Raw genomic sequence first — 13,980 nt, forward strand, 5'->3', positions numbered from 1 at the left:
GGGTAGGGACGAGTGCCTTGACCATATCCTGATCCCATTCACCGCCCGGTAGGCGAGCACCAGGGTCTTGAACTTGATGCGGGCGGCTACCGGGAGCCGGTGAAGGGACATAAGAAGGGGAGTTGTTTGGGAGAACTTGGGACGGTTGAACATCAGGTGGGCTGCCGCTTTCTGAAGAAGCTCCAGAGGCCTGATGGTCACCGGCAAGGAGGGAGTCGCAGTAGCCCAAACGAGAGATGAAACAGAGTATCTGCGGTACTCATCCAGGACTTGAATTTCTTCACTTGAAGACGTTCCAGCCCTCATCCCAGAAGCTTCTTCCCTTCTAATGACCTGTGGGGAGTTTCCCAATTGAAGTGCCAGGTTTTTGGGTGAGTCCAGGTTATGGTGGCTTGTTGTGTAAATGATGATCTGCAGAAACTAGGACTAAGGGGGTTGTTATGCTAACAAGGGTGTCATACATTGGAACAAAAGAGCAACTTTTGTGGGATAACCTGGATTGAAATGTGAAAATGTAAAGCTAAACAAAATAGTGAAACCAGTTGGATCTCATGAACTGAGGCTCATCGGTGAAGCCTGTAACCCCAGTAACCCCCCGATAACGACATCCTCATTAGCATAACAAACCCCCTTACACCTGGTGACTGCAGATAAGTCTTCCATTTACACAACAAGCCAGGTTACACCAAAACCTAGACCCGCCCACAACCCTTGGAGTTAAATAGAGAAACTCCCCACAGGTCATTAGAACTGAAGAAGCCTCTGAGATGAGGGCCGACGCCTCTACAAGTGAAGAAATCCAAGTCCACTTGCCAAGACAAGAAGATCTCGACAACAATCCACCATGACCTGGATGACTTAGAACCTCCAAAGACACCCTGGAGATGCAAACCACATTCCGATGTCTTCAACAACAAAACAATGGCGCCTCGCAGCTCGTATCTTGAATGAGTTGGTGAATGATTGGACGTCTCCAGCCCCAATGTCAGGCTATGGGGTACACACCATGAATCTAGGGCGTTTCCTTAGCCTAGCTGTTAGCCCAGCCCGCCATCCTCTCTTTTGTTTAAGGGTCTCTCGGCCGACAACCAGAGCCGGCAGCGACGAAAGGACACCTGGTGTCCAACGGATGCCTTCAGACCTTCAGTTCGGGAATTAGATCATCTGGGTCATGGGTGGCGCCGCTTGTCCCAAAAAAAAAAAAACCCATAACAAGCACCAAAGTGGAGAACGGACACCCACCATCTTGAAGACTTCAAATCAACCTACGGTTTTTGGGGGTTTTGGACGACGGAAGGAAGACAAGAGAACCTGGAGAAAACCTGGGCAGAGGAGGTTTCACCCATAAAACCCAGCGGTGAAACAGTCACTGCGTACTTGTACACAAACGTGTCGACATGAAAACATCGCGCGGATCAAACAGAACAAAACCACAGCTTCTTTACTCCCCTGCCAGAGGGCACCGAGGAAGACTCCGAGGTGTCGCCGAGCCGGGAAATGACGCCCCGGATCACAAAAGCGTGAGGAAACTACAAGTGGCGTGCTTCTGTGGGCCGGGGGAGGCAGCGCCATTGTCAACCGCAACCCTAATGTATCTTCAAGGAAGCGCAAGAGGAACGGGATGTGTACAAACTGCCGCCGGTCCCTGCGCTTTATGCAAATAAATCCAGCTGGGAGTCTGGAGGAAGAGGAAGGTGCCAGAAGCTTAAAGCCGCCTCTTCATCTTCAAAACATTCTCAGGCTCTTCAGGTGAAGATCAAAGTTTTACTTAATGGGAGAGGATGTCGGAGTGGTTGTAGGCTGATCAGCGGCTCCTAATCCGAGTGGTGGATCACAGCGGCGTAATGAGCCGTGAAAAAAGGCTGACAGTGGATACAAAAAAATATCGTATTTTAAAGCTCCGAATGTGCGACCTTTTAATTCAAGCAAACATCCTTCCTCCAAACAACACTCTCCCCTCCTCCGCCCTAATCTTCTCATAATCTGCCGCCTCTGCAACAACTCCGCGCTCCTTCCAGTGGCCGTCTCAGTCCCGTTCGATCAAAAATAAATTGATTTGGGGCGTCTGGAAAAACAGGAGTCATGCGAACCACTGGGGCGACTGGGGGTACTTCTTATCCCTCCCTACTTTGCTTGGCATACATATGTTGCCCCCTTCTTTTGCAGTTCCTTGAACCTTTCCAGCAACAAGGTAGTTTCTTGGTGCACTTGAACCACGTACTTCCTTGAACTTCAGCGCCGACTCCGGGGAGTGGGAGCCTTTTTTTGACTTCCTCAGGAACTCATAGGTGCTCCTGAGCCACGGCCTTGACAAGACACCTCCTGTGGACTGCGGGGCGCCATTTTTAAAGACAACCTCATCGCTGGTCAGCAGAACGAAGGCCTGCGACATCTGGCAGAGGAACATCAAGATTTTGGTCCAAAATAAGGGTTCTTTATCCAGCGAAGGGAGAAGATAAAAAACCCATCTGGTGGTTTAATTCCCGCCATGTGGAACAAGAACACTGAGGCAGCTTCCACCTCCGTGTTGTCCTTCTTGTCTTGCCTTCTTCTTCGCCACCTTCGCCTCCGTCTTCATCGCCTTCATTCCTTCTTGTCTTCGTCCTTCTTTGTCTTCTTCTTTGTCTTTGTCTTCTTCTTCTGCGGTTTGTTTCCGAGCGAGGAGCTTAAGATTCACGTTGCGCTGGTCCCCAACTGCCAAAACTAGAAGGCTCCCCTGAAGGCGACTTCCTGGAACCAAATTTGATCTTCTTAAAGCCGTTCTGTCCGAAAGCGTCTACTGAAACAGCATCTGTCACCTACTTAACGGTGCAGTGAAACATGAACCAACTTCCACATGGCGGTATAAAGTAGGACTTTCTGGCTGGCAGGTTAATTAAAAGCCTTGAGCGGGTGCACGGGGGAACCCTGGGTGATTGACAGCTCTCACATTCACTGGAGCACGAGGTGAGAAAAACAAAGAGAAGGGCGGAGAAGACGAGAAGAAGAAGAAACGGGAAGGTTTTTTTTTTCTTCTTCTGAACCCCCCCTTCCCCGTCGGGGCAAGACACGTATTTTTAGATAAGTGCGTCTATCTCATCTTTGCGCGCTAATGAAAACAGTCGGTGTGATCAAGGCTACCGTTCGCCGCCGCCGACAGAAAGCCGGATTTTCGCAGGATCCTTTTCCCCCTCCGTTTCCCGAGCGTGCCCACTCACGCGCCCTCCAGAGACCGGATATTTTGGCGGCGACGAATTTATCGTCTGAAAATGGGACTCGATGCAAAGAAGACCTCGTTAGCGGGAGGCAAGTCCAGACAGCTAAGGTGTTTAGCTTGGAGTAGCCTGCTTTGATTGCGAGGAGATGCAACTGTTAGCACCTCGGCCTCAAAGAGACAAGCTCCCTGGTTGGATCCCATGGGGTCTCCAGGTTCTGCATGGGGTTGCAGGAGGTTCACTGGAGACCCCAAGTTGCTGACTCTGAGCAAACTGTATCGAAGGAATGAATGAATACAGAAATACAGGGCCAACATCAACAAGCTGGCCTCCACCATGCAGTAAAGAGCTACCTGTTTCTGTAGCGGAGTACTGGAGCTAGCACTGCTAGCTGCCTTTAGCCCATTCAATGTTAGCCAAGACCCGGTTTTGCGATCGTTCCTCCACACACACTCGAGACACCGGTCACGGTTTGAGTACCGCCAGGTGGGCAACGGCAGGTCGTCCTGACTTCATTTAAATAAAAAACACTGTGACCTTTAACAATCTGATCAGAGGGGACACACACTTATTTCCAATTTTGAAGCGCTGCACACACACACACACACATAGTATCCACGGGAGAAGGTAGCATCTATTTCTTACCTTTTAGCCAGAGCCCTCCTCTCCTCAGGGGTGTAGTCCAGAGATCCGATGGCGCCCTCCCCCTTGGTGGGCATGAATCCGATGATGGCGATGAGGGCAGTGCGGACTGCAGGACAAAGTGACAGGAGGTCGGGTGAGGAACAGAGCAGGTGAGAGAACATCTAGAGGAGCACACAAGGGTTCCACAACGTCACAGGGAACGAGGAAGAAACGAGACCAAACAAGATTTTCCAGAGATGTGAATGACAAAGATGTCTCCATATGAGGTGTGAATGAGAGGGTGAATGGCGGTAGGTGTCAATGTGATGTATGAATGAAAGGATGAATGTTTTGTCTCCATATGAGGTCTGAATGAGAGGGTCAATACTCGTATGTCTCCAAATGACGTGTGAAAGAGAGGGTCAATACTTGTATGTCTTGATATGAGGCCTGAATGAGAGGGTCAATACTTGTATGTCTCCAAATGAGGGGTGAATGAGAGGGTCAATACTTGTATGTCTCGATATGACGTGTGAATGAGAGGGTCAATACTTGTATGTCTTAATATGAGGACTGAATGAGAGGGTCAATACTTGTATGTCTTGATATGAGGCCCGAATGAGAGGGTCAATACTTGTATGTCTCCAAATGAGGTGTGAATGAGAGGGTCCATACTTGTATGTCTTAATATGAAGACTGAATGAGAGGGTCAATACTTGTATGTCTTGATATGAGGCCCGAATGAGAGGGTCAATACTTGTATGTCTCCAAATGAGGTGTGAATGAGAGGGTCCATACTTGTATGTCTTGATATGAAGACTGAATGAGAAGGTCAATACTTGTATGTCTCCAAATGAGGAGTGAATGAGAAGGTCAGATCTTGTATGTCTCGATATGACGTGTGAACGAGAGGGTCAATACTTGTATGTCTTGATATGAGGTCTGACTGAGAGGGTCAATACTTGTATGTTTCTGTATGATATGTGAATTGCAGTTTGTCTCTTTATGAGGTGTGAACGAAAGGGTGAATTGTTGTATGTCTCCATGTGGCCCTGTGAAGGGTCTAGAGTGAAGCCCTCCTCTCACCCAATCCCAGCTGGGATAGGTTCACCCCTGCGAGCCTGAGTGGCAGAAAAGCTGTGTAGATCTTAAATGAATGAATGAGCGAATGATCAACGGAGTGCGGAAGCCAATCTTCCCTCCTTCTGCTCTTTGTTCTTATTCTTAAAAAAAAACAAAAAAAAAAAAAAAACTGCAATTTCCTTCGGGATTAATAAAGTTGTTCTTATTCTTATTCTTATTCTTAGAACCTGGTATTCACTCCAGCTCTGTCCTGATGTTCCTTTCACCAAACTTAAATTCGAGGACCGCGTCCCTCCTCCGCCCAGCACATTTACACGGCGACTCTAAAATCCAATTAGTCGGAAAAGGACTTGTGATCAGCGCACACACACACACACACACACACACACACACACACACCATTAATAATCCAGGTCCGACACTCGGGGCGGATCGAAAAAAATATGAAAGACCTGAAACTCGACGGGGCCGACTCATTAAATGAAACACCCGACAAACCTCAAGCTGTCAAGCGAGGACGCCGTCCGCATCCAGCCCGCCGTGGGGGGTTTTGAACACACACACACACACACACACACACACACACACACACACACACACCAGTGAGAGTGGTAACGCCCCACGGGGGGTCTTCACTAAACCCCCTCCCTCGGGGTTGGACGGCCAAAGACAAATTACCCGGGAGTTTCTCCCTCCTCCTGCTTCGCCTTCACGCCACGGTAATTGCGGCGTTTTTTTTTTTTTTTTTTTCCGGCAAACGAGGCGAAAATGATCATTTGGAGAGGGGGAAAAAAAAAAACAAATCCATTTTATCGCCGCTTTCATCAGTCACCGAAAAAGCGCGGCCGGTGGCGGGCGGACGGCGGGGTTCTTTTTTTTTACGTGGGCCTTCATGAAAGGAGGCCTGGTTTTCTGTAAAACCTCCTTACGCGACCCTTGATAGAACGTCCACGCCGTTTTCTCTGAGGGCTATTAAAATCCACAAGCGAAGGCGAGGCGTCGAGGGGCCACCGGCCGGCACCGCCGCCGCTGATCATAACGAGGCCAGACAGACGGGCAAACTAAACAACTAAAAATGTTAGCCGGAAGGGACGGGGGAGCCGGATCCAGAAGAAAGTTGAAATCGGATTGTGGGGGTCGGATAAAACCCGGAGCGATGCAAGAAATAAAAGAGGCGGCAGCCTTGGGGGATGTTTGCAACAGGAGGCATCGACATGGACACCTTTGGTTCTGCTCCAGTGGGGTGCTACTCAGAGGTACGCTAGGTGTGAGGGTCAAAGTCAAGTCGGATTATTTGGATTTACGTGCAAAAGTCACGACAAAGTCGAGATAATTTCAGTGCAGGGCAGGTCTGGACCACCGCAGATCTTCTACAGGTACCAGACATTTCCCCGGGAGCTGGGAGGTACCTCGGAGTGGTTGGGCTACAAGTGAGATAAAAAGCAAGATAAGACAGGGACTGGTGGGGTTTGAGGGTTTGAAGGGACAGGCGCTAATGATCTATTGCTACTTATAGCAGTAGCGCTAACAGTTACATGTTAGTAGCTAAGCGAGACCCGAGCTCGGGGACTCGGGAGGAGATACGTGGTTACTACGGCCTCGACGAACGGATATAGACGGGACGAGTGTCGCCGCCGTTTCCCGAGGAGACCATTAGCCCGACGCCGAGGACAAGCTGCCGCCCGACGCTTTCGTGGCATCCCACCGGTTTAAAGCTTCTCCAAATGAGATGTCTTGGCTCCTTCGCCAGTTTGGACGCGGCTCTTTCCATCTCCGGCCAATTAGCCGGGCGACAACAAACAACTTCCAGAAAGTATTTGCCGCTCCCAGTACAAACAAAAACAAATCACATCACAGGGGTATGAGGACAAACTGGCCCAGAGCGATAATAACTGGTACAGTGAATAAATCCCGTTTGGTGGTTATTGTCAGAAGGAAGTGGGGGGAGTCATCGCCTGTTGAAACAGGAAGTGCTGGCGAGGTAAAACCACCCATCAAGCTAGGAAGTGAGTTCTGAAGTTACCAAAAACAGGCCGGATCAACAATTTTACCCACTCCACATTAAACATGTTACCCGGGGGATGCCACATTCTGCACCCCTGGGACGCTAGTGGACTCATGATTCCCAAAACAGCCGTGGGGCCTGGTAACTTCCCTGCCTGATGCCTTCACATCCCCAGAGATTAGAAGACGCCGAACTGTGACAAAAGCACGGTTCGTGCCTGGGCGGCCCACAGGACACTGTTGGGCTCAAGGCGGAGGGCGTAGCTTTGCAGCTCCACCTCCAAATGTCACTCCATAGGAACAAAAGCAGGGTTGTCTCAGTTATGTACGACTCTGGCGGGCCTCTACTGAGCGCCGGTAGTCCTTCCTAGTCCTGAAACACCTGGGTGGGGGCGTTGGTGTCTGGCGGACGCTCCGGTATTCCGCTCAGACACGCTGTGTTATAACAATAGGTCAGCGCCGGCTGCTGCCCGGCACTGCTCGGGTTCTTCAGAAAGCCCGCCGCTTGGTATTCCTTGAGCCGTAACAGAGCGGCGCGGCACTTAAAGCGATCATTCACACCTCTTGCGGAAGCTGGACGGCCGCCCGAACTCGCCGAAACGGAATGACAAGTTGATATTTCGTCGCCGGACCTTTAATTAATAAACATTGTGGGTTTGCGCGGCACTCAACTCCAATCTCCATCTCAATACAACCCCCTCCCCGTCCACTTTGACACATTTGAGCCGGAGGATTCCGCCGCCTCCTGCGCAGAATGCCTAACGAGGTGTTGCCGTCGCTCCTGTTTGGTCATGAGTTTCTGTCAGGGGTTCAGCCGGATACTCCATCTTCACCCGCGTGGTTATTGCGAATCAGGTTTTCCAAAAGTGAGCAGGGGGGAGTGCCGATGTGTTTGTCCTTGTGATTGTTTGAGGACTGGCGGCGGCCGGTTTCCCAGGGGACATGCAGACCTTTAATGGGGTTTTTGAGGATTGAGCAGAAGACGGGCGTTTAATTGTACCGTTGGACGTTTCGGCGCCGGCCTTTAAATTAGCATGACGGCAAGAAAACATGTCATGAGCGTAACGGAATAATTGCAGGCCCGGTAAATTTAAAGTGCTGCTCACCTTCGCGGCAAAGTGACAGGCAATTAATCCCTTCTGTTAGCATTGGGACGTTCACATCTTTACATCCTTTATCATCATCATATAGTTACACAGGCTGACTGCCGGTTAGGACACCTGAGGTAGACTCCAGGGACAAAAAGAAGGTTGACAACCCTTCTCTAAGTGTTTGCATGTCTTCTGGATCGGAAGGTCCACTGCTGGCATGCCAACTGGACAGAGTTCGCCTCTCTAGCGGCATCGGGCCTACGCCCTTTCACCACGGCTTGATTTTGTGGAAACTGTGCCACCTCGAGTTGGGTGGATCTGGTGAGAAGGCCAAAAGAGACTGTCTTTCAGGTGGAAGGCAGAGTGGGTCGAGGTGGCGTGGAAAGCTGCTGCCTCTGCTGACTGATTTACCTCCACCGCTAGTGTCGAATTAGTGTCTAATACTTGCAAGTCACGTTTTTAGTCATTGGCCAGAAGGCGAAGCTCCTCGTTTTTCCCGATGGACCAATGTTCCCACCCTCACCTGTGGTCAGGAGTTGGGCGTTAGGTCCCAAAGAAGGAGATCTTTTCCTCAGCGGGGGGGGTTGAGGCTCTCCCTTTGGGATGGGGCGAGAACCTTGGCCATCCAGGAGGGGCTTAGAGTGGAGCTGCTGCTCCTCCACAGTAGAGCCAGATGAGGTGGCTCGGGCATCTGTTTAGGATGCCTCCCTGGTGAGGCATACTGACGGAGGTCCCGGAGAAGACCCAGGACACTCTGAAGGAACTATTGTATGCCTCTGGGCTGGCCTGGGACCACCTCAGGATTCCCCCAGAAGATCTGGACCAAGGGGACAGGGAGAGGGAAGTCCAGGCCTCTTTGCTTAAGCTGTTGCTGCAGAGACCTCACCCAAGATAAGAGGTGGCTGATGGATGGATGGATGGTGGAGATACTTTTTTTGAGATGTTGTACAACCAGTCACTTCGCAGAAAACAAAATAATAATAATCCAATGAGGTAGGAAAAGTGTCCAGACAAGGGACAGTCCTGTCCATTAAGCTCAACTCCTTCTATGTGTCGTCAAACAACTGTATGTCCTCGGAGACAGAGGACCTCAGCAGCCAGGAAAGGGATTGGTCTGTCCAGACATCCGGTGTCTCACTTCCTAGCGCTACCATCACAGCATAGAAGAGCAAACTGGTCATAACAGTCGACCCTTTGCCCTTTCTTGTAGCGCGCATCTGAATCCGCAGACCAGTCCAGCTTACCGTCTGGAAGACGACTGCAGGATAAATGGAGGCGATCAGATTTGACTAAACAAGCAGCTGATGTTTGGAACTTGGCATGATCGACCGTCCAGACTCGAAACCCTGCGGGTGGGCGATGTTGCCGTGTCCCGGACACTTTAACAACCCAGCGGGAGGAAGTCGCGTCCCTCCCAGAGGCCTAGACGGCCATGTGACCCATGTTGCGGTCAGACACAGTTCAGATCATACTTTGCGTTATTGATTTAAGCCTCTCTTCTTTGCGTCTCCCACAGAGCTCCCTCCGACCGGTGACCCCCGCCAAGAGAGGAGCTAATCGCCGGCGGAGAAACAAATGAGTTCTTGTCGGAAAGTAAAATACCGGGTTGGTCCAGATACTGCGGGGGTAGAGGAGTACGACAGCGGGGCGGCCAGACAGTACGGTTCTCTTTGTTGCGTCTCGGCGAGAAAAACAATAATTTGGCCACAGAATTGATGCGGTTTATTGAAAAATAAACTTTTCCTCTCGTCTCCGATGCGTTTAATGTTTTCTTTTTCTTTGTTGCGCATTGCTGGGTTTCAGAGGCACGGGTGTCACAGAACTTCTGCTTCTGCTTCCTCTTCTGGGGCTCCGAAACCAGAAAATTTAATATGAGGAGAACAAAACCGTGGCATAGCGGTTAGCGCCTCCGCCTCACAGCATGAAGGTCCCTGCTGCTTCTTTGTGGAGTCTCCATGTTCTCCCCGTTCCTCTCTAGGAGGGTCATTGGAGACCAGATTTGTAAGCAAAAGAGAGAATGATTGTATGTCGCCATTCGATGTGGTTGTCAACATGTTCTAGTCGTGGCAACCGGACTTGTATGCCTTCCCTCAAAGACATTTCGCCCCTCATCCCAGAGGCCTCTTAGGCCCAGAGAAAGTGAATACTTGTATGCTTTTTAGAATCTTGAATCTATATGTAGCCCTTGTCTGATCGGCGACCGGTCCAGAGAAACCCGGAGAAGGATCCACAGTATAGATGATGAATGAAAACAAAAGCCAAACCGGGCCGTGTTGTTCTAGCAGAGCAGAGACCTGCCTCAGACAGCTCTCTGTTGTGTTGGCATTCATGAATTTCATTGATATGGGGAAAGTATAACAAGCGCCCCTGCCGCCTGCCCTGCGGTTGAAGTGCAGGCGAACGAGTGCGAGGATATGTGGGAGCCGTCAGAGACGCGCTGTGAGATCTGGAACACAAAGAAAACTTAAGTAAAAGCCTTCAGCCGCCTTTAGCGAGCATTAAAAATCTGACAAGTCAGCTCTCAGGGCCCCTTCATTCTTCGCTTGTTCTTTTTGTCGAGGTGGCAAGAACACGAACAAAGTTCTTTTTGGCCAGATATTTCACAATTCCACAGCGGAGCTCCTGATGGGTACGATGACGATACAGCGCCAGCGCGCAGGCGATGGCGGATGTTTCACCCTGCTCGGCAAGAAACAAGGTTTACCATCTGCCCTGCGACAACGGGGTCGGGCGTCTCCATATGACGGGTATGTGAGGGGGCCAAGACTTGTATGTCTCGGCAAAAGACAGCTGGGATTGACTCCAGCAAGCCCACATCCCTTAGTGAGTGCAGGATAAGCAGCAAGAGGGAATGAAGATGCGACTCCTCAGCACGGAGCTTCTCCAACTCTGTGGATTCATGTGGATTACGTCCTCAACCGGCGGCCCCTGATCTTTTTTTTGTACTGGGGAACCACTTGTATGCTTGAAAATGTTTCCATGAACCGGTCAGAGGTCGAAAAAGCTCTCCAGCGACTTCTGCTTCTGGCTCATTTTTATTCAAGGACTAGCTTGCGATAGCCCTTGAAATGGCGCGACAGAGTTAAGAGTTAAGTGTAGTTTTTCAAAATAAAGTCCGGAAGATCCTTTGAGAAAATCATTTGTACGGGGAAAGATTTTCTTTGCGGACTGTTACGGGTCCGGGAACCCCCGTCCCAACCGGGTTCCCCGGGATCGCAGGCTTACCGGAGCTAATCTATCGGGATGCTAGCTAGCGCCCGAACGTCCAGCAGACTTTGCTCCCCTTCTGCGATCACGATACAAGAGCCGGCGGCGAGCTAGCCGACCCTCCACGCCGTCCTTCAGGTGCTTGACAGCTTACAAAGGAGTGAACTTCACCTTCCCCTCGGCTGTTTTGAAGTTTAATCCCATGTATTAGATCTTTGCTTTTGTCTCCTGAAGATGCTTCTCACGGCCTCGCGTTCCCGTCGGCGGTTATAAATATTTCTTCAGGAGAACGGAGACCGGCACCGCGGCACAGGTTTCATAGCAGCGAAGGGACGGGAAGGTCCTGGAGAACCATGGGAGGCTCAGGGCGCGTCCTGGGAACGCCGTCTTCCGGGAGACGTCCGACCACTCGCATGCCCGTCTGGCAGCTGGTGTGGAACCAGGGACCTTCAGGCCGTGCAGTCAATTATGCAAATCTGACCTTAATCAGCGGATCGAACAACCCCGTCGTTCTTTCCGCGAGAAAGCCAGCTGTCGGTTCGCCGGGAGCTGCGTTTTTTTTTATTTTTTCCCCCCCCGAACACGATTCTGGTGTCGGCGCAGATCAGTGCCTGAGAGGGGAAAATCAGACCTGTCACTTCTTCTCCGGTTTGCTCATAAAGTCCACTTAGCGGTCTTTAGGAAGCAACGGAAGTGGGGGGTCGCTGATGAGAAGATGAGGACCCCCCGGGGCGTCACCATCCGATTAAAATCAGCCTTAAAACCGCGGAAAACATCTAAATACCGACGAGAGTTCGCCTTCGAGTTTTCTGACCCCCGGCTGGAGTGGCTATCAAGGTGCTTCTTTATTTCCCACGAGGCTCGGCGGTACCTTCGGCTCATCTGCTCAAGTGTCCGTCACGGAGGGCGAATAAAAGGCTGATTGGTGGCGTTCGGCGGCGACACTTACTGCTCCACGAGGGCTGCCAGGTCTCCGGGTGGTGGCCCGAGATGCTCAGGCAGATCTTCTTCCCGACTTCGAATCTTCCGTTGGGCTGCGGGGACAGAGTGAGAGGGCGGGTTAGCGGCGGCGGCGCTAGCTAACTGGGGGTCAGTGTAATCCTCAAGGACTTATTTGCCCTTCTCTTCATTCGTCTGATTTTTTTTTAATAAAATCGAGATCGTCCCGTCGTCCGACGTGGCCTTTCGGGTCGCAGTTCCGCCCGCCACCTCTAGGCGGCGTTGGTCGTACCGACTCGCGGGAGGTTCTCGCGATGGTTTTCCCGGTGAAGCCATCTTAGAGGTCATCGGAGTTCATCCCAGATCGTCACGCCTGTCAATCACAGCCGCGTCCAATCATTCTTCACGCCTCCGTAAAGCTGCCGTCTGGTTGGACGCCGGTAGAAACGTGACAAAGCAGGAGACCAAACCAGGCTCTGACCAACGCGCCGTTTTTTTTTTTTTTTTTTTTTGTCGTCCGTCTTAAAATAAAACGCCGCGCCGCCGAGGCAGAGATCGCCATGGTAACAAGCCATTAACGGGAACGGGAATACAAGTTTGGCGAATAAGGTCGAGTGGCGATCGTCTCGTGCGGAAAAGTTCCGTCGAAGGAAGAAAGCGCGCGGAAGATCAAGCGTTGCGCTTAAGGAGCGCTAATAGGTGGACTTCCTGTTTGTCTCCACGGCAACGGGTCAGCTGATACTCACGGTGAGGAGGATGATGCTGGGGGGCTTCATGGGGTACTCGGGAGGAAGCACGATCCTGCCGTGGTAAACGCCGCCGTCGAAATCCGAATCCGGCGGCCCGCGAACCGAGAAGTGCCACTCAAAGAGGTTGTCCTGCGGGGGAGAGGAGGTCACATGACGCAGGAGGTCACATGACGCAGGAGGTCACATGACGCAGGAGGTCACATGACGCAGGAGGTCACATGACGCAGATATGATTGACAGGCCCTTCTGTATTTCATTTGGGTTAATTCCCTTTTTTAACTTTTAGTTCCAAGTTGGAAGATTATTGTGATCTTGAAATATTGAATAAAATTATATTTATTGTTTTTCGACGTACAAAATAACGTCACACTGGCGGAAGCCGGTAAAGTCCCGATGTGCGGATGCTGTGCGCAGAAGTTCAGGAGCAGAAGTCCCATAAACCAGGTAAAATATATATTTATGAAGATATTTTGCAAATATTTATTTTTTATTGTTTACTGACACAGTGATTTTTTTACCCGATTTATTTTTAAAATTCAGGTCAAGGCTCCGCTACACGCTCTGAAAGCTCAAAATGAGTTCATTACATAAATAAAATTTAATTTTCTCTGTAACACTTTGTGAATTTCAGAAGCAACACACTTGTTTATACAAAATGTAAAGGTAATAAAAAGCAATATATACCTTTATTTTAGACGTCAAAAAGTAATCGCGGCTCCCAGTGTTTTCTTTCCCGAGGAAACCGGCTCCAAATGTCTCTTTGGGTGTTAAAGGTCGCCGACCCCTGGTTTAGGTTGCAGAAACCATCCTTTTCTCTGAGCGCGTGAAACTCGCCAAGAAGTCAAAATCGTGGCGTGTCTCGACCTCGACGCACAAGATGGCGTCGCTACATCGATGTTTCCTTCTCCGTCTCCAGCGTAAAAACCAAATCACCGCCTGAGCGGACCTTCTAAAGCTGAGTCCTTCCAGTCTTTCTTGGTCCGAATGATAGTTTTTTTCCATTTGACCTTCTGGATCTAATATTGAAAAGCCTTCATGTAGCCTATCGCAAGCCGACCCTTGAAATAAAAATGAGCCAGAAACAAAAAG

At 50.5% G+C, this 13,980-nt stretch overlaps 1 protein-coding gene across 2 annotated transcripts in view; it reads right to left on the reverse strand.

The window, feature by feature from the left end:
• The window catches only part of ube2j1 (ubiquitin-conjugating enzyme E2, J1), a 53,397-nt gene that overhangs the window by 15,907 nt on the left and 23,510 nt on the right, over positions 1-13,980 (reverse strand). For both annotated transcript variants that reach the window (XM_086143037.1, XM_086143036.1), the window contains 3 exons: positions 12,889-13,020; positions 12,153-12,237; positions 3,840-3,945 (listed from right to left, as the gene is read on the reverse strand). In XM_086143037.1, coding sequence (XP_085999163.1) covers positions 3,840-3,945; positions 12,153-12,237; positions 12,889-13,020 — 323 coding nt within the window. The remainder of the gene's footprint in view (positions 1-3,839; positions 3,946-12,152; positions 12,238-12,888; positions 13,021-13,980) is intronic.

Source organism: Fistularia commersonii, chromosome 36, assembly GCF_037954325.1.
Source record: "Fistularia commersonii isolate RoL2024-O1a breed Wild chromosome 36, RoL_Fcom_v1.0, whole genome shotgun sequence".
Classification (NCBI taxonomy): domain Eukaryota; kingdom Metazoa; phylum Chordata; class Actinopteri; order Syngnathiformes; family Fistulariidae; genus Fistularia; species Fistularia commersonii.